Below are 21001 nucleotides of genomic sequence, written 5' to 3' on the forward strand. Positions count from 1 at the left end.
TCCCAAATCAACTTTTCCTTCAGGCCCGAGACACCTTTCTAGCAAAGCTCGGCTAGACGAAGGCCAACAGAAGCATCTATTGTCTTGATGGCAATAAGGCAGAAGAAACTACAAAAGCATAGAGCGACATCAGCTCTACAGGCTTATCCTTTATATACCATGATTGTCAGCAGTGTCACATTACATCATGAGCTCACATCGTCTACAAAGATTTAACATTTGAGTTCCTGCAGCGTCAGAGAAGAAAACCTCTTGAGTTTTTTCTGGCATTACTACATTTCAACAGATGCTGAGCAAAAAGGAAATGAACATCATAAATGCTGCGAATATTTTTTGTTATGGGGAGCTAATGATGATTTCTCTGGATACAACTGTTTAGAGGAAATACTCTTCATTATACACAACATAGGAGTTCCTTATTTCAATAAACATAAACATGTTTTACAACAGTGACAACACAAAGAATGTTCCTCTGTGGCACAAATTAGAGAAAGTGCACAAAGACACAGGCTACGTCCTGCAGAGTAATGAGCCATTAAATCTTCCTGAACTCGCACTCAGAAAATGCTGCATCACTTAGTCTGGAGTTAGCATGAGGAACACAGTGTTGGTGCCTTGGCATCATAAAAGGCCTAAAGCAATGAATCAAGAGCAAGAACTGTAAGCTGTAAGAGGTGGCAGAAATGAGGAAAGAGAGAGACGTGTAAACAAATACAGACGTTAATAGTTCTACCTTCATGACAAACATAACAAAAATGTAGACACCATCACAGATTTGCACCACCATACTGACAGTCAAATACCCATGAAAGCCGACAGGGGAAACAACCACTATTTACACCATTTAAGACATCAACAACCACAGAGCGTAACTCTTTGCTCTGTTCCGCTTGACCAGGAAGTTAGTGTGTTAACAGGCTTGTTTTGTAACTCAAGAGGAACTGGCAAAACTGGATGTAAGGCTCACGGTTGGAGTTGCACGAAAACACGACAACAAACAAACGACAAAGTGTTTTCTATAACAGGATGATAAAAAAAAAAAGTGATGTGATATTTCCAAAAGATAAAAACCGAGGCAGAGCTGAAAATAAACCACAGTTGAGAAAATCTGTTCGGGTGGTGCAAAGTTTGTTGAACAGGAAAAAAAATATATATAAATAACAGTTAAAATACAATGGAAATGATGACAAATAACTCTAGCAGATATCTTACTATTGCCCCCTCTGCTAAAACGCTGCAAAATGAACGATTGTCATGATTTATCTTAAGCTTAAACATTCTTAGTGATTTTCATTTCAAACTATTTACCACTTTGAAATTAGTTATTCAGTCTGCATCTTACTGTAATCTTCTTGTTTTCCTCTCTTTAGTGTAATTGAGTCTCTACGGATACGTAGTGTATTCACGTTCATACCTCTCACTATTATTTTGGCATGAGCACCTACAATAACCTCTAGTCTGGAGGCACAGGTCCTTTAGGTCAGCAGAGGTGCAAAGGCATCAGTTCAAACCTCCTCCGAGTACTTGCAAATCCAGCGAGCGGTCAAACTATGAACAAAACTGAAGCAATGACACTTCAAATCATTGAAGTTCAAATGGAAGCCAAAAAAAAAAGTCTTGCGGATCTCTAACATGAGAGTTTGTGAAAGAAAAGGGTGCAAAACAACTGCACTGGTCTCCGATAGATGACAAAATAGCAAGTGAATCATGTTACACAGTGTTCTACAGGTCCGCTTCCTTTGCGGAGAGGGAGCCGGGTCGGGAGTCAGCTCGGTGCCCAACTGACGCCGTGAGGGGACACTTGACCTCCGTTACTCCTCGTCTCCCGCCATCAGGAAACCCAGAACGAAGTCGATGGCTTTCTGCCGTTCATGTGACGTCTGCCTGGCCACCAGGTTGGGAGGCGGTCGGATGAGGAGGCTGGCGAAGAGGGTCGCTGAAAAACAAGAAGAGTGGAGGGAAGAGGTGATGAATAAAGACTGACATACAATATTTAAAGACTAACTTTAATCAAATAAAATACAAGATGATGATAGAACATGTTCTCTATGATCAGCAGCGTCAACACAACATTAGCCATTAATATATTCATGTCACTATTGACAAATCCTGTTGATATGTGAGGATACTTAACAGACAGGCCACCATAAAGATGCTACATTAGATCCCTGACGGGCAGAAGACGAGAGAGTCAGTAAGTAACACTCTCCTCTTCCTCAGCTACTACTGTACAACCCAAAATACATCACAGTATCCAAAACTACTCTGTGGTCAAAACTAAAGACCGTTAAGGACACAACATCTTATTCCTGTGATTAAGACGACAACCAGGGCAAAGTACAATTGAAGAACATTTATAAAAACCTCATGTACATGTAGTAACCACATTGTATGATTGTAATATCAGTAGAATCAGGTAGAATCAATTCCTCCTGATTGTACACAGGCGACTGATGTTATTATTAGCGCTAGTATATCTTATTGCAGATATATCAATATCGGTTTATCAGTTGGCTGAATAGTAACAAGAAACTGCAGTAGAGAAATTACAAAGATATGTTTGAGGTCATTTAGAAGCAGTGTCACTGTTGCAGAGTTTATCCACCAGGAAGAACTGACAAGTTTATTTTTCAACTGTAAAATGTGCTGCTCAGTATTTATCTTGTTTATATTATTAAAAAAACAAACAAACACACAAATTAAAGGAATTCTTATCAAAAATGTTTCTTTGTGTTATTTACTTATGTAAAAAAAAAGGAATCTGATGTACCCTTACCAGATTCTTCAAACTCTAAAATACCAATACTAGTAGTGGCAACAACAAACCAGAATCTGTCAAACTTGATTATTAATATCAAACAGATACTGTACAATAAATCTGTTGTAATGGTCTTATTCTTTGGGATACATAAAGCTGTGCTGTCAGAACTAAGTATGACTGGTATTTGATTGTAAATATTCTATTTATATGACCTTTAAACACATTTAATATCTAGAGAGAAACTGTTATATAAAGGTATGAAGTATATTGATCATCAGATAGGAGTAATATATGTAATGCATACCTAAGAGAGTGGCTGTTAGGTTGTTGTTGTGTGAGTGTTTGAGCAGTTCCTTCAGGAAGGCCATTAAGTAGCGGAACACGTTGCGGTGAGCCCGGGGCAGCTGGGAGATCAACTGTTGATCGTCAAAAGGCAGACAAAAGATCAGTTCATATGAATCACTGTAGATATCACAAAGAATCCTGCTGAACTAAAAAAAACAACTGGGTTTCTACACTCTTGTCTACACAGTTGGATGCAGTGTAAAAAGAGACAAAATACGTCAAGCGTGATCACTCCACCTGTTTGCAGAGGCGACTGTCATGAGCGCAGTCCAGGCACCGTTGGTAGAGTTCGTAACACACGACGGGCTCCGGCAAGGCCTCCAAGAAGATCAACAGAGCCTCGGCTACCGAGTGGTTGCAACCAGCTACATGATCAGTCAGGGAAGAACGAGAAAGTACGAGGAGCAACGTGCCCGTTTACTGGATCTGTACTGTTCAGCATATGAACAAGTGTGATCAGGATGGACTATGAAGTTTCTACATATCTAGTGACATGTGTTGTTATTATCTGACAACATGTCTTCTGTAGCTACGAAGCTCACTCTGACCTCATATCGCCACAAGGTCACATGAGAATTCATGTGTTAATTAAGTTAATAAGTAGATGTGCGTCTTAATGCTGCTTATGTCTGTTATTTTATCTGCTGTTTGGAGGCAGCTCGATAGGACTGCAGGTCTTTGTGAAGCTGTGAAACTGGCAACATAAAAGAGGATACGGATGGAGTCCGGGATGCTTGTGTCCAGACAGTCGATGATGCTCTGCAGCTCCTCCTGTAAGCCTGGAGTTTGAAACAAGTCCTCCTGAGAGACGCACAGAGACAAATACGGGACATTAAAACTGTACAACATGAGAAGATGCATCACATACGACTAATAAATGGATGTTGTGTTATGCAACTAACGATTATTTTATTTCATTATCAATGAATCTCTACATTATTTCTGTAAATTAATCAATGAATTGGTTAGTCTATAAATGATCAGGATTATTATTCTATCTTGATGTAACTCTGGTGTCGTCTTTTAGTCTTAAAGGGTGAATTACACTTAAATGATCCAGATATCGGACAATATGATGACCAAACTCTTCTTGTGCCTTTAAATACACCAAGAGACATTTTCAAATCATCATCATATCATACATGGTGGTACTAACAGAACTAAATATTGAAATATTTAGTTCTGTTAGTATCATTCTGCTCTATGAAATTATACTACACAACTTTTTCCAAGCATTTGTAAGTATTACTCCTTACTTTTGTTGAGCAATCTTATCGCTTCTACATCATTAATATCTTTTCTTTTCTTCTCACCTGATCACAGGACTTGGTGAAGAGGTGGTTGACCAGAACCCAAACCTCTTTGGGGATCTTAAGAGGTTTGTCCTCAGTACTTGCCCCCTCCACCATCAGGAAGCTCACTTTGGACTTTTCCTGATGGAAAATACAACAGCCACCATGTTAGATCATTTCCTGGAATAACATCAATATCTCCCTTGTCATTCCTCACAGGAATAAGTGCTCATACATGAAAAAGGAAATAAAAACGATCTGAATTCATGAGATTATCCCCATATGATTCATACTACTCTTGTAAAAGTGTAACAGAGACTACTAGAATGACTGCACATGACACATCTGATCAATTAGTGATGGAGTGGGGGCGGCAGCGAGGTCAAGATTATATCTGGGGTCTGGAGACTTGAAGGAGAGCCATTTTACTAAGAGCGGGATATCACATTCTTTTTGTCTCTGCAAATGGATCCCCGAGACTCACAAGAGACGTCCGAAAATAACCGCAGCTGCGAGGCTCTGCACATCAAGGCAGGGAGGGGTGGGGGTGGGGGGGACTGGAGCGAGCCTTTTAACGGGGGCCGACATGCAGAGCTAATGTGATATTCTGTAAAATGTTTTAACAGACACCCAAAGCGTCTGATGTGATCGTTAAGTATATTTACAGTGTGTTTAAATCTTCCAGAGGCGATTCAAAGACCAAGAAAGCTTTAACATAATATGTACTGAACTGCAACAGTGTAAAAACACAGAGCCTAATTTATATTCTAAGTGGCTCTCTGTTTACTGATGCAGCTATTCATATTCACTGATCAGTAGCGAGCTATGAAATGGAAGAGGGGACTTGTCATTAGGCTTAATATGAGCTCAGCCGAACAGACTCTAATACTTCTTCTCATTAGCTTTAATCATGTGTATGAAGGGGCAGTGCAGTGAGGGTGACCTGCTGTGAAATGAGATTTAGTGTGTGTGTGTGTGTGTTGCTAAGTTTCACTGGACTGGTGTACCCTGCACTCAATGGGCTGTGGGAGATTTAATGGGTGACTGATTCATGCACACAGATTATAACAAAGCTGGCGTGGTCTGGTCTGCGATTGCCTGCGGGTTACCAATCACTGCCCTTGTCAGCTTTCTGAAATGTAGAGCGAGTGTGCTCCGGTTCACTTTTTAGATTAGCTGGTGGCGCCGTGTTTTAGCAGCCGACGGCGTAAACAGCAGTGAAGTGTCGGTGTGGAGTACAGCGAGTGATCAGGGCTGCAACTAACGATTATTTTCATCATCACTTCATCTGCTCATTAGTTTGACGTTTGGTCAACAAAATGTCAGAATACAGAGAAAAATACGTGTTATAATATCATAAAAGCTAAGCTGATGTCTTCAAATTGTGTCTTTTTTCTAATAAAGTTTACAATCACATATGACAAAGAAGACTGGGGAATGTTTGGCGTTTGTGCCTTAAAATGACTAAATGATTAAACAATTAATCGATTATCAAAACAGCTGCCAGAAACTTTTGTGTCAAACAACTAAATTAAATAATTGATTCACTAAGTTATTTTGAAAGAAGGGTTGCAACTGACAATTATTTTCATTAATCGATTAATTTCTGGTTTATTTTTTCGATTTATTAATTAACTGTTTAGACGATAAATAAACAAATAGTAGAAAATGCCCGTCAGTTTGTCAAAGCCCAAGGTAACGTCTTCAAATTGCTTTTTTTTCTCTTTTTCAACCGACAGCCCAAAAGATGTTGAATATTAGAGCTGCAACTAACTGTTCTTTACATTTAATGATTAATTGTTCCATCTATAAAATGTCAGAGGATAACTACAAGTTCCCAAAGCCAAATACGACTTCTTTGTTTCTGTTCCGTTTTGTTCAAACAACAATTGTCATAGAAGAAAAAAGAAAAACAAGAAATATGAGGATTCATATTTGAGAAACTGGAACCAGTGAATGTTTTATAATTTCTTTCATGAAAAATGATTTAAATCATTCATCAGTTATCAAAACGGTTGCAGATTAATTTTCTGTTGATCAAATGTTCAATTAATTGACTAATTGTTTCAACTCCTATAAAATTTACAGCAATATAAAAAAAGAAAAAAGCAGAAAACCCTTAAATAAATTGAATTACTTAATGTGTTAATGCTCTATTTGAAAGTTAGCAGTCCGACCCTTTTATGCATAAAAAGGTTTAAGTTACACGTGAACGGTCTACATTAGAGCTTTTGTTGATATCACTTCCTGACATGATTCTAATAATACTTGGCCCAGTTTCAGACATGAGTATTGAGGAAGGTCAGTGAAACGTTACGAGAGAAGCCTTGTTACTACGGTGATATAGACCTTGTTTTTTTCCCCCGATAGCTGATCATTATCAGTGTTAATATTTTACCTTCTCCATGAAGCTGTCCTCTCCCTGAGCAAGAAGTCAGCCCACAACCACAGTGAAGAGTTGGAAAGGAATGATCAAGGCAAGGAGAGGCGATGAAGGGAAACAAAAGAAAGAAAGAAAGAAAGATAGTACTATGCATAATCACAGAAACAGAAAAGACTGATTATTAAGTGGTCTTAAAATCATTTCATCCAAAAAACACCAAGCCAGTAGGAAAACGGAACAGCTCGAGTAGAAATAAAAGGAGTACTGAATGATAGTAGCACTACTTCAGATCAAAATTAGCAACATGGGAACAGACAGAGGTGTAAATGTTGAGATTATTTATATGAAACAGACTAAAGTGAGCAGGGCCTAACTTGAGTCAGTTCTCCCTCTTCTTCAGGAGCTCCCTTCCCATGTTTTTGCCACTTCCTCGTTCCCATGGCCCCTCTCGGGCCAGAAATACACATGTTGAGACATTGTAGGCTCTCCAAAAATAGGCTCTCTCTGTGACCAACTTTACCCTGAGGGAGTGAACAAGCTCTCACGCGTCCCCGCTCAGGTTTCAGGTGAAGAGCTACAGAGCGAGGACCGGCGATCTAAGCCGCTCGATGTAGAGGAAGGTTTATGTTTCACAATTAGGGTTTCTGCTAATCTGAGGAAAATATGTCTTTGTTCGCTAATCCTATCCCTTTAACTAGCCTGATTGGATTTCACTTGCGTGCCAGTGGAAAAGCTTTGGCCCCTCACCAGGTCAATGAGTTTGGTGATGGGGATCTCTCTGATGGGCTTCTTCATGCGGCACAGAGCCTCCAGCGAGGTGCCAAAGCAGCTGGGTAGGTAGTTGCCGGAGATGGTAATGAAGTAGTCTTTGCCACGGTCCAGATGGAGCACCAGAATGTCCTCTATGGAGTCCTCTCCAGAGTTCAGCAGCGTGACGGAGTCTTTGCTGACGTACACCTCCAGATAGATCTCCAGGGTCTCGTCTGTTCGGGGAAATGAGGCAGAGTTTCACTCCTCTGGTGAGACCATTAGCTGCATTTACTTGGACTTTAATATTCCACTAATAATTAGAATAAAAAGGCCTCAAGTGACCATTTCAGTTGGAATGATTTCAATCAGAATGAAAAAACTGTGTGCATGTAACTGCAGCTAGTGTCGTTTTATTGCAGATTAGATAAACATCTCTTCATCTTATGAGGAAATGTTCTGTTATCAGTTATCTATTGTTTGGTTGGAGCGATAATTGCCATGTTATACATTCACAAATGGGAGTAAAAACGGTTGACAGCATGAAGGAAGACATGCTTGTTACTCCTCTTCACTGTAAATAAATATACTATATATGGGTTTTTTTTTTGCTGTTTAACATGCAACAGTTAAATAAGGGTGAAATATTTTAAAATGACATTATTAATGTAGTGAAGCTTGGACCTGTAACAATACAACATTATCCTGAAGAGATGCAACTAAATCTGTAGTCTCCCTTTTGACAGTAATTACAGTATTACATAATTACAGATCATAAATCTGAGGAAACAAGCCAAAGGACAACCGACAAAGAAAGGGGAATTATGATGATAAAAAGGACTTACTGGGCTCTAAGAATCCATCGCTTGGCTCGGCACGCAGCCAAGGCTTACAATACTGCGAGTCATTGAGTTTGGGGATGAAGGCGAAGTGACAGGGGACCTGCCCGTCGTTTGTTATTAGGAAGCGCTCCCTCAGAAGCTGCCGGAATTTCACCTTCTCAAATGTAAACTGCAGGACAGAGAAAAAGAGGAAACGTTTATCACAGAATCCAAGTAACTTGATCCCGTCAATGAATAGATGAAAGGACACTCGGTTTTACGAGAGCACGTGTATATGTGAGTGTTTAATTCTTACCTCTCTCCTGCTCAGAGATACAGATGGAAGGAAGTCGTTCTCCATTCTGTCCATCGCCCGAACAATCTCCTCAAACACCTTTTTGTGGCGCTGCTCATTCACCACCTTCACCTTTTACACAAACACACACAAATCCCAAAACTCATACACTTCATAAACATGTCAATATACTGTATTTTATTATTATCAATGATTCTATAAAGTTATTATTTAAATCTCAATCATATTGTTACAAATACATGAAATATTCAGCAGAACCTTGCAGGTCAGTGGAAGGTATTTATTGCTTCTTACCCCTATACTGAAGAGGGAGCTGACAGGTTTGTGGTCGCTTGTTTGCAGCTCCATGTGACTCCGGTACTTGAGCTGCTTAACATTGTTGCCCCTCCACAGGATTCTGTCACACCAAGCCGGGACACGGCACTTCCCACTGAAGGAAACAGTCGCAGATGTTAAGTCGGGGGTCACACATACAGAACTGCTGACGCTGTATTAGTCTAACGATAAAGCTGGGAATGGATGCCTTACTAGCAAAATCTAATCAGGAAAACTGAAACTGTGGTCAAGTAAATCCAAGTAAATCCAGGAAAAAGTCTGTGTATTCCAGTTCAAAGAAAAACAGGGACGTGTTCCTACCTTGAGTCCCATCGGTCTGTTTTGGGGTCATACTTGTACGTAGGAATGAAGTTAATATCTCCCTCCATGAAGTCAGTGAAGGCTCTTTTGGTCTGTCTCTGAATGTTCAGCTGCACATTAACAAAAAAAAGTGGTTTATATGTTTAAATATAATTTGGTGAAAGTAACAGAAGAGAATCCATGATTATTGTCACAATAAACAGAGTTAAAGAGAAGATCATGACAGATTACAAACACTCCACAGCTTAAAATGTTGCAATCCTAAACAATCTTTGTAACAGCGGTGTTCGCAAAAAAACCGCTTCCCTTCCATACTTCTATTTACTGTCATACGGTTACATAAGTTCTCATCAGAGGAGTTGCTCAACACGACCACAACTTACTCATTCAAACACGTATATTTTACTGAAAGCTACTGAGCAGCAACACTGGAGTTATTCAATAAGAAAAATATTATCTAAAAATGGCTCCATACATGGACGTTTATCCAAGAAATATTACAGAAACTGCTTCAGAGGTGAAGGGATAGCTTATTATAGTAAGTCATGGTACAATAGAGGCATTTTTAAAAAATTTTGGTATCTCTTTCAGCTGCTGGCTATTAGCACACAACCAACAGAGAAAACACTGAGTCTCTCACCTGATCAACCTCCTGAAGCTTCTTCAGCTCATTCTGAGAAATGAGCTGTTTGACATCAGAGGCATCGTACATGAACAGGCGATAGTTTAAATCCCCGAGCCAGATGACCACACTGCAACACACAGAACGGAAACAGAGATAGCCTCAAGTAACAGAAATATAGCAATAGCTTTGAGGTGAATATGATTATAGAGATCATGAGATTCGATATGCTAGCGAAGCAAAAAAGTCTTCGCTTGGTTAACCCTCCTGTTGTCTTCCCATCAACCATGCAACTTTTGTCCTCCCGGGTCAATTTTGCCTCAGGAGGACAAAAGTCCACAGATGCTATAAATTTTAAATTAAACACCCAAAATTCACTGAAAGTAGTGATCATTACTTTTACTTGCAAAGTGTGTGGTATGGAACCATCCATGTGATTTTCAGGCAATTAGATGACAGAAATCCATATTTCTGACATAAAAACATTAGAAGACCGGTCAAATTTGACCCGAGAACAACAGGAGGGATGTAAATTTGTTGCAGAATTAATGTATTAATACTGCAGAATGCAAGAAATGTGAAAAAAAAAACATAAGAATAAAAATGTAAACATAACTCTGGATGTCAAAGACGGAGGAACTCACTCATGCTTGACGATACTGAGAGGCGGATGTTCCAGTAAGTGGAAGGTCATGCGGGCACATATGTCTTTATAGTCCTGGTTGCGGCGCTCAAAGTCCTCCACGTGTGCTGCTAGATGCGAGTTGACTATGCAGAAGCTAGTGTTGTGGAAAACAAACCTCACTGCCACACCTCCTTTGTTCCCCTGGAAAAAAAATTAACAGGCCCTTATTTTCATGCAGGAATAATGTCGATGCAAACTGCAGATAATGTGTTTAAAACTTGAGTAAATCGAACAGAATCCAAGTTCTGTAGACTTAAGAACATTATTCTGGTCCTGTTAGCATGTTGGCTCACATGATCTTGCAAAGGGATAAATTATATAAAAAATAAGACTGCAAGGGAGATTCAGTTGCAGATCCAGCAATTTTTCATAATTTTCTAACATGGATTCACATTTTTAACGCTCTGTATTTTGAGGCAGTCTGAGTTTAGCGTGAACTAACCATTTTTCCCATGATTCCGGTCCCCACGTGCTCCGCAGCCACTTCTTTTATATGATTCTTGTGTGTCTTTTTGACAAAGACCACCAGCATCATCCCGACCAGCCGTATGATCCGAACCTGTAGACGTAAAAAAGAAAGTATCTGTAGCAGCAGTGTGTTCTGTCTCACTAACATACATGACAGGGGTCAATAATCCTACAAAATATTGATTCAGTCCTTGTTAGGGAAGGTTTCTCCCTCTACTTACCCTCTTGTACTTGGCTTTTGGGTGTAAGCTCCTCTCCGTAGCTTCTACCCAGAGCTGCTCCTTGGACGAGTCCATGTAGAAGAAAGCCTCGGTGCTCAGGTCCAATTCTTGAAAACTAGAGAAATAAACCAGGTTAATAAATCAGGTTGTTTTTTTCTCTCCAGGAAAGAGCAGAAAACAAGAACAGGTTTATGGTCTGTAAAGTACTGTATGATGAATTCACACTCACCCCAGAGCGTAAAGATCAGGAGCTTCTGCGTCACAGCAGAGCCACGGCTCGAGGGAGGAGTCTGGAGACTGGCCGTTCACGTTCCACGTGCCGGTGAAAAACCTGCAGAAACAAACATAATCATGCACAGTGTAGATCAGTGGCAGCAGGAGCCACAACCTGCAGCACTTTCTGGATAAAGCTCCTCTCACCTGAAGGTCTGGATGTCCACATACTCGTTCTCCTTCTTACCCAGGCGGTGTTTGATGAGGTATTCTCTTTGACCTGCCTGGCTGGAGAACATGGCCTGCCTCATGGTGTTTGTGGAGGGACTGTCGCACCAAGACGGTGGCCTATCCACACGATCATACCCTGATCTAACACTACTGGAATAACAAGAAGCAGCGTCAATCCAGTTAGCATCTTTCACGCATTTCCAGTAAACCTGACATGCTGTAATGACAACTTAACTCACTCTGTTTTGGTGCTGGAGATGAAGGCGTTGTCTTTGGCCTGTAAGGAGACAGCTCTCTCTTTAGGGACCGGTGGAGGAGGCAGAGGGTTGGTTGGAGTATAGGAGGCTTTGCGAGGAGGTAGAGGGGGAACAGGAGGAGGTTCCCTGGAGGCAACAATCCGGTTCTGGTGGTTCTTCTTTTCCTCTACTTTGAGAGCGTGATTGAATTGGTCCTCAAAGCCAAAGTCTGAGGCAAGTGACTGAGCTGGATCTTCAGAAAAAAAGTAAGTTTAAAATCAGACAATTACAGAAATATAACTTCAGGCAAGAAACTACAACACATGTTTATACGTATACATTACCTGTATTAGTCCGATTGGTTGAAGTGCTGTTGTTGAGGTTGGGAGGCAGTGCACCGGTAGATTTGGGTGTGTTGACTCCAGAGCCCACAGAGTTAGCGGTCTTGTTTCCTCTTTGAGGTGGGATAGGGACCGGACCCCTCGGGGTTATTGGCGCTATGGGCTCCATCGCTTTGGGTTTCGTGGGTTTGGATTCAACTAGGAAAAAGAAACATAGTTTAAAGAGAGACTCACAACAATCAATCTTACTCAACACACCTGACATTTTACACATGAAGTCGGAGCATCTTTCTGGGAAAAAGTGCTCAAGAGACGCAAATATGAAGTTATGAAACCTTTACTCAAGCAAATTTATATCCCATTTTAACTGACATCTATCAATGTAAATATTAACTCACATGAAAATGAGCCAACACCCAGACAAGCAGTGCTGCCGTTACAGGAAGTGGTGAACAAGTAGCTTGCTGGTAACAGTACTGAGGAGGGCTCAGTTCTACTACAGTACTACTGATCACTAATGAATGAAAGCAAATGATAGTGGTAAAGTGAAACTGGATGAACAGGTTGTTTTGACAGAAATATTTAAAACTCACTGCTCCATATTCAAATCTTTTTTTTAGATATTCTTACACGCTGTTGGTTAGTGAAGCGGTAACCAACACATGGACTCAATACTATAGTTTACACAAACTTCAAATATCTAACTGGGCACAATCTGGATCCTTTATCTACTTACTCTATAAATACAGATAATCACAGCGACCTTTACCCACCACGTGTCCACCTGAACGCTGCCTTCATATATTTCAAGATCTCTGCACAGCTTATTGTGTTTTACGGGCTTTAAGGACTCTAGAGGACACCTGTCAATCACAACTGCATGTGCGCTGCATGAAGCTTCCCTTTTGGCTGGTGAAATGACCAATCAAAGGATCCAGGACAGCTACAGAACCGCCTCATCACCTGCCTTTAATTTGACGTGGTTCCTATTTTATAAAGCACAAGCCTGCGTGACTTCAAATGCAAAATATTTGCTTTTGTTATGATGTAATAGGTTGGCTGTAGCTAAATAGTCTGTGCAGCGTCAAAGTATACAAAAGGGACAGGAGCACAGATAAAGACACGCTGGCTGCAGCACAGCTCCATTGTAAAGTCATGTGTCTGGATTAGGTCACTGAAGTCCCTCGGGGTTGCCTTTTAACACAATCCTCCCACTGTTCGGCTAAAACAGAAACATCATACAGTGTGACATCAATTCAGAAATGCCTACAGTCGGGATGAAGCAGACGGTTGTGCAGAGGTGTAAAAATATAGATTCTGTTTTCAGTTCTGAGCACATACATACAGCGAGATGAAGACCAGTTTGAGCACGAGCAATGTTAGTCCGTAAAACAAAATGAAAACCGGTCACACCACTCTCCTCCAGTGTTTAATATATCACCCATAAGGGGAGTTTGAAATGCAAATCATATATTCCAACCTGCTTCAACGGCAGATTTTTCTATGCTACTGCTTTCAAAGTTCTGATTGAAAACTGCTTTGGATACAGAAATAAATCAAATATACTCAACAAAAAGGAGCAGGTAGATCATTCATACAATAAATCGCTCTTGCCCAACATATTACATTCCTCAAATGACTTGAGACTTTGCTGTCACTGTGAGTAAATCGGTTTAACAGCATCAGTTACACGGCTTAAATATAAGAGTGAAAGCATAATGATGTTGGTTGCATTCCTACTGGTGGGTTGGCACAGTTAAAAGGTGGATCTGATTTCAAAAAATGGCAGCCAAATGAATCCTTCCACCAGTGTGTGTGTGTGTGTGTGTGTGTGTGTGTGTGTGTGTGTGTGTGTGTGTGTGCGTGTGTGTGTGTGTGTGTGTGTGCGTGTGTGTGTGTGTGTGTGGGAGGCGAGAACACACAGGAAACCTGCGAGCGGTGTAACTCGCCCTTGGTAAATAAATGTTAGATGAGTGATTAAATAATTCATCGTCCGACTGCTCTCGAGACTCCTGACAGACAGCCGAGTCTTACCTTGCTGCTGAGCGCTCTTCACCTGGGTGAGGAAAGTCTGGGTCCGTTCATCATCCTGGAGTTCCAACAGCAGCTCAGGGGCTTTTTCTCCTTTGATTCGTATCCTGACACAGGCTACAGGAGGGACACATAACACACACACACACACACACTTTTAGACTATGCAAACAAATTAGAAATGCAGACTGTCTAGGAAACAAAGCATAGTGATTTACCAGTGAACCAATTCAGCATTCTTTCAGAGAGCCTCGGCAACTCATGACCAGTGTCTGCTACTAAATAAAGACGTAAACGCTTGGCTGAAAGCATGCTCTAAAAATGTAGTTTGGTCAAATAGGGGCTTTGTTGCAATAAATACCATAATTCCCACAATATAGGCCAGTCTTGCTTTAAATAGCTGGGTTTTTATGTATTATCTCCATTTGAAAACAAGAGACTGAAAGATAAATTAATTTAACCTGGTAAGAGGTTAAAAATACTTACAATCTGCAGAGAAGTCGATAAGAAGCGCTTCTTCTGCCTCTGAAATGAAAGAGAAAAGAGCTTCAGAGTTCAAAGGTCAGTTGTGAGAGTAAATCAGTGGTCATAAACTATTTCAACGGGTAGTAGTTGCCTTATGTTGATTTTTAAATTGTTGTCTTTAAAGTGCAAAGAATATGCTCCCTGTGCTTTCACACCACAGTGTAGTGACCCTGAGTAAACACTAACTAATACTAACACTACGTCTCCTAAAGAATGTGAGAGGCGTCACTGGGGCGACAACTTTACAAACATGCTGCGTCTGTTTGACAAGAATCACAAACATCTTAGAGGAAGATACAAGTGAGAGAGAGTTTGTAGCGGTCGGCTACATAAAATACCCCAATCGTTTAATGTAATATTAGCCTCGCATTACCAGAAACCACTACAACATTCATATTGAGGACAAAAAAAAAGTCACATACCTCTTATAAGTTCAAATTTACCATTGATGGGAATAGACAGTTGAGCCACTGGACGAGACACGACAGCGTCAGGGGTCGCCAAGACACCCAATCTGAATGAGAACATCACAGACTCACATTTAACATCAGCTCTGTGACGCTTTGATATGATTTAAGATGATCAAACAATGGTCTAAAACATAAAGCATATTCAAAGCAGCTGCAGCGATTTCTGTTTCTCATAACAGCCATTATCTTGCAATTGAAATATCGTTTCATGCACAGCATTCAGCATGAAATTATTAGAATAACTGAACATTTTGAGATGCAGTATTGGCAAACATGCTATTAGGATTACATTAATTATTTGGTGATTAAATTGTGAACTGACATGCACATGCACTAATTTGCCGTCCAGCTGCTTTAGTTGAATAAGCAAATAATTTCACAAAATTTAAAATAAAAGCATTTGTTCTTTAGTTCTGTCGATGAAAGTTCACTGTAGCAGTCTGGTGCACAAACAGAGGAGCTAAGCTTTGAGTCATTAAATAGTCGATATGTTCAAATGTGATGTGGGTTTATGTAGGTGGGGTCATATTTCTCTCTAACAAAGGCTGAGTAACAGCAAGGGTCAAAGCAGCAAGCTGGGCACTGCCCACGTTTCCCTTCCACTTCACATTAAGTCTGATTACTGTTGACGAGAGGAAAATGATTCAGCGCTGCAGGACTAAATGTGTCAGAGACTCACAGTTTCCCAGAATCAGCAAAGGACCCCTCTGATGTCGTAAGCAATGTGACAACCGACCACGGAGAACCGGTGGACCAAATAATAGAAACGCATCACAGTTTAACAGCCCTCAGTTTCATACCAGTGTGGTGAAGCTCATGATGTTTGGTTTCAGTTGAGACTCTCAGAGCGTTGTTTATGTTTATTCTCTGGTTTCTATTACTGTTGCCTTTGTACATCTGCAAGTTGCCTCGTGTTGCTTTCAAATATAACGTAGGAATAGTAATTTTCATACTTCTATCATAGCTGCTGCTTGATATTCAACTTACAGGAACTCACTCTTGCTGCTGCCTTTAAAACTATGATTTACAAAGAGACACTGCATGAATTGCAAAAACTGCAAAAGTATGTGACTGACAAGAAGAAACGTCTCAATAACCATAACTCCATGCAACCAGACAGCATGTGGTTACAAGAACGTGCTGTGGTACACCGACACTGACACGCATGAACGACACTTTACAGGATCTTTGCTTAACAACACAAAGCCTCAAAAATGAAGAAAGATTTCAGAGAGTTTAAACAAAAACCAAACACTATCAGACTCCATCACATTGGTATCTACTGCAGAGATGTTTCAGGTTTTTGTTCACCCTGTACCAACATCTTCAGCACCCTACAACTCCATCAAGACCAGTCAGTGCCAAACACCTTCAGCAGATGTTACTGTTACAGACGTACATGTGTATGATACAATATCTGTACATCTAAAACTAAAGCTGGACTCAGACTACAGGAGTTTTAAAATCTGGTTGTATCACACACAGAGAAGGAGGAACTTCACAGATATTCTTCTCTCTAATATCAAACATGCACACACTACAATATTTAAAAATAATGGTACATCACACACTACAGAATATTATATTATCGTGCCGGGGGGAGCAATGCACCTCCTCACATGATCTCATGGGGAAGCAGATGTAAACAAAATGCTTTGCAGTGAGAAAAAACAAAAGCAGAAGGCTGAACGAGTCTGGATGAAGCAATGGTCGGGGAGACGCGGTCAACGCGGGTTGTCTGTTCTTCAGCGAGAACTGGAGGTGAGATTTTTACTGCCGGTTTTAATATCTGTCAACAGAAGTATGCTAGCTAACGTTAGCCTAAAGGGCTAAAATGTTTACTGTAGCTTGTCAACAGTGTCAGCTCTCTCTCTCTCATTGGCTATTGTGGTCCTGCCCAGAAAGTAGTGATGTAATCATCCAGATTTTAAATCCTAAATATCAAACATGTTTGAAATGATCAGGGCGGTGGTGATGAGTCTGCCAGCAGTTCTGGAGGTTTGAGATTGTATCTGTAAACTCTTCATATCACCAGATAATCTGGGCTGAACATCCATTACCGACCAAAGTCCCAGAACAGATTTCTACTCAATTGTCAGGAGGGGTGACTCAGGGATAAACCAGCCAAAAAACTCCTGTAGTCTGAGCCCGACTTAAAACCCTGACAGCACCTGGCATCCATAACAATTTCACCATTTTTCCCTGTCAGAACGTCTCCTGAGTTGAGTGTGTACGGTTTTAACACAGTTAACTGAGCATGGAGCTTGTGTTCCCATGTGAATCTCATTACAGTCCAGGACTAAGTGGAGGAATTCTGGATAATGGGTAGTGAGCTGACTGCTGGTTGGACTAATTGCTTTTCTCCCTCACACTACTGCATGCCACAACCTGCTACAAACACCAACAACATGGATGGTTTAACCACACCCACAGCATGCCCTTTCACAAAACACATGCCGGAGCTGCCAAGAGGACATCAGGTTTTGCACGTGACTCTCAGATAAATCCCTGCTGAGAGCAAATCTGATTGGACGACAGGGCAGTGCAGTGTTTAGGGAGCCCGTCCCATCAGCTGGTGGACCAGAGTTAAAATCTCCATGAATGGAGGAGTTAGTCCTGCTGATGTAACACTGAACTGAATCACTACAGCTTCCCGGGAAACACACAACTGTTACTGACCTTGTGGCCTCTGAGGAAGGAGTCCAAGAGTTGCTGATATCTGCAGCAACCGAGTTATTTTAGTTGGGTCACATGACACCAGTTTTACTTCTAATTTTTGTGACTATAACATGTAATCAGTGACATCTTTTAAATAACTTCTCAAAACTTTTTAAAAAGTTTTTCATTGCTGCTAGCACACTGTTTTATGAAACTATATTTGTTCAGCCTGGTATTCTACACGACAGACAAAAACAAAAATACCACTTCACTTGAAAAAAGCTTAAAATTGCAGTTTTGGCAGTTTTCTCATAGTACAACCACACAACCTCCCTCCAACAATATACTGTATCTTTTGTTATTCGCCATATAATCCATTAAACTGGATAGTTTCAAGTGGGGTTATATGAGGTACTTTTACATAGTCAGTGTATTACCTACAGTAAATGGGGGTCAGCACGCCCCCAGTTTGGAAAAGCAGGCAGGAGGACCAGCACAGAAGCTAAGTAATGTGCTGCTGTGGACGGGGCAGCAGCAAAACATATTTTAGCCACCAAAAAAAAAGGCCCACTTATAAACTAAATCATTATCAGTTCAGGTGTACACTATATATTTATATTTATATTATACCTTGCCGTCAGACAACCCTTTCCTTTGACACTACATTTCCTCTGTAGAACTTCTGTATTGCTATGCATGCCACGCTCTCTATTAGACCTAGTTGAGGGAAAGGACTGTCTAACGGCGAGGTAAAGCGGGGAAAATTTTCTAAATATAGCATACACTTAAACTGATATTGATTTTTTTTTTAGACAGGCCTTTTTTTTAGGTGGCTAAAATAAGTTTTGCTGCTTGCTCCCTTTAACTAAATAGGACAAGACAACCAACTCTAACATATATTAATCAAACTGTACATCCTACATACTCAGCGTCATGGTACAGCCTTTTCTGACAGAATGGATTGTTTTTTTTTTTTTTTGTTCCACCTTGATATAAAGGTTATTTGCATGTTAAAAGCAAAATTTCCATCTGGCTTCAAAAGCAGCTACACAGCTATTCAGTGCATGTCAATAAAAGACATCAGCAAAGATAAAACAGTTTCCAAATAAAGATATCTGCCCAGAAGAGAAAGTATCAGCAAGTATCTATCTACAAGTACAGAAACAGCTGTCAACTACTTGAATTTCTTCCACATAAAGCAGAAGCTGAGCGAAGAGGATGCTGCAGATCTAAAAATTGAAGGTGTGCACTGCTGCGACAAACACACAAGAATAACCTGTTCCTTCCCCACTACATTTACTTAAAGCCTAACAAAAGAAGATGATGAGTTGTCAGTCACCATGTTCTCCGATACTTACATAAACTCTCCACTGCGCTCAATTAGTGACAGTAGTCTGGGCTCCTTCTGGCCAGACCTCAGCTCCTGAACTCTCACAGTGTGAGCAGCACAATCAAGGAATTATTGTGACTGAGGATGAGAAAGGCGCTTGGACATCACAAGCACTGAGTTGTTAATTTAATTAATTAACCGCAGCTTCACTGTCATTTATGTTTAGGCTTGTAGTAAGTAGTATTAGTGTGGTTAGTCTGAAGATATTCAGAAGTGGCGAACTGTTAGAAGAAGCCATGCTAATTGGAAATTAGGAGGCAAATTAATGTGATAAATGACAAGCCATAAGGCAGTGAAAGAAGAAAGAAAGCAGTGGGTAAGTGGGTTAGCTAGTGACAGTCAGTGTAACTTAAAGGATGGGTTCACAATTTTTCACATATGTCTTAAAACAACAGTCAGGTGCCCAAAATGAGAAGTTAAAGAGATTTTCCTTGCTGTAATTATTCCTCTTGCTCTTCAAATGTGCTTTCAACATAAGCCATGGGGGATAAAATCCAGAGCATGTCCACACAAAGCAGTCATTTTGTGCAAAAAAAATGCATTTAAAAGTTTATCTGAAGCTTATATGAGGCTTCAGCAGTGTGAGTTAGTCATATCAAGTGGATATCTTTTTAGCATCTAATTCCCTCTTTGTGTTTGCTCGGACTGTTTTCTTGCTGTTGAAAGATACGGCTTGATTTAACTCATTTGAGTGGCTGAAGCTTAATATTTGTTTCAGATAAACTTTTTAATATACAATAGGGTCCAAATGTTTGGGACCCCTTTCCAATGGGAGAGTAGTCTCAGACTTTTTTGGATCCTACTGTATTTTTGCACAGAAGGAGGACTGTGGATTTTGGCCCCCATCACTTACATTATAAGTGTAGTGTGAAGGATTACTACGGTCTCTATGAAAAGGAGGAATGATTATGGCAAGAAAAAACTATTTCATTATTTATTTGGGCTCCTGACTGTTGTTTTAAAACGGACTTAATTAATTGTCCTTTACACTAAATCTTGGTTACATTAATTGTAATCAAGAACAAATTGGTTTAATTAGATGAGACTAATTTTGTAGTCAAACTGTAGCTATAAAAGGAACCAGATTAATAAACTCACATGAGAAAAACTGATAGCCACTAAAACACAGTTGACGTATAATTTCGTCATATTAGCTAAATTGCTGACGTTACCTGAGAAATCATTCAGTATCACTAACAAGCTAACGTTAGCCAACACGCTAAAGCCATCTGAAAAACACAAAAACGATTGTGTTGTGTGTGTTTTTTGTTTTTTTTAAAGGATATTGCCAAGCACTCCTCGTCGCATATCCCAACAGAAGAATCCATTCTTACCGATTAGCAATAAACAGCAGTTTATCATGAAGGAGGAGACTTTTTTTTTTGGTGCTGGTTCCGTCCGGATGTCAGGATGGGGGAAAGTTAAATCCCGGCCCGGCGTGGCGGCGGCCTTCCGGGATGACAGCTGTCCAGTCCAGCCGTTGGATCGCTAATGCTAATCGCTTGATAGCTTGTTAGCCAGCTGTTGTTGCTGCTGCTGCTGCTGCTGTTGCTGTTGCTGGATGGGGTCACAAATATTCAACAGAGCCGACAAGTCGAAGTATCCCGGC

The 21001-nt window shown here is 40.5% G+C and overlaps 1 protein-coding gene across 4 annotated transcripts; it reads right to left on the bottom strand.

Moving 5' to 3' along the window:
• Window positions 1-129: 129 nt before the first annotated feature.
• Window positions 130-20768, bottom strand: ocrl (OCRL inositol polyphosphate-5-phosphatase). 4 transcript variants are annotated; one of them, XM_067599681.1, is made up of 23 exons: window positions 20727-20768; window positions 15297-15388; window positions 14836-14874; window positions 14353-14466; window positions 12322-12516; window positions 11981-12230; window positions 11718-11891; window positions 11527-11628; window positions 11298-11412; window positions 11051-11167; window positions 10568-10749; window positions 9942-10053; window positions 9302-9411; window positions 8960-9095; window positions 8666-8776; window positions 8374-8539; window positions 7529-7764; window positions 6797-6820; window positions 4420-4539; window positions 3823-3907; window positions 3344-3471; window positions 3066-3177; window positions 130-1936 (listed from the first exon to the last, which is right to left on the bottom strand). In XM_067599681.1, exons 5-23 carry the CDS (start codon window positions 12485-12487, stop codon window positions 1812-1814), a joined length of 2571 nt encoding a protein of 856 aa, XP_067455782.1. In that variant the 5' UTR covers window positions 12488-12516; window positions 14353-14466; window positions 14836-14874; window positions 15297-15388; window positions 20727-20768; the 3' UTR covers window positions 130-1811. The 4 variants fall into 4 exon arrangements, with proteins under 4 accessions (XP_067455782.1, XP_067455779.1, XP_067455781.1 ...); XM_067599678.1 differs by lacking the exons at window positions 15297-15388; window positions 20727-20768 and having other exon boundaries at window positions 11718-11888; window positions 14836-15288; XM_067599680.1 differs by lacking the exons at window positions 6797-6820; window positions 15297-15388; window positions 20727-20768 and having other exon boundaries at window positions 11718-11888; window positions 14836-15288.
• Between the last annotated feature and the right edge of the window lie 233 nt (window positions 20769-21001).

The sequence above is a fragment of the Thunnus thynnus genome, chromosome 9 (assembly GCF_963924715.1).
Source record: "Thunnus thynnus chromosome 9, fThuThy2.1, whole genome shotgun sequence".
NCBI classification, from domain to species: Eukaryota; Metazoa; Chordata; class Actinopteri; order Scombriformes; family Scombridae; genus Thunnus; species Thunnus thynnus.

Excerpts from the sequence above, each read along its gene's own strand:
- ocrl (XM_067599681.1), bottom strand. The coding sequence starts at position 12,487 with ATGGAGCCCATAGCGCCAATAACCCCGAGGGGTCCGGTCCCTATCCCA. Across the intron at positions 10,054-10,567 it reads CTCAGTATCGTCAAGCATGA|TGTGGTCATCTGGCTCGGGG; the intron begins GTGAGTTCCTCC and ends TGTGTGTTGCAG. Across the intron at positions 8,540-8,665 it reads TATCTCTGAGCAGGAGAGAG|TTTACATTTGAGAAGGTGAA; the intron begins GTAAGAATTAAA and ends TCTGTCCTGCAG.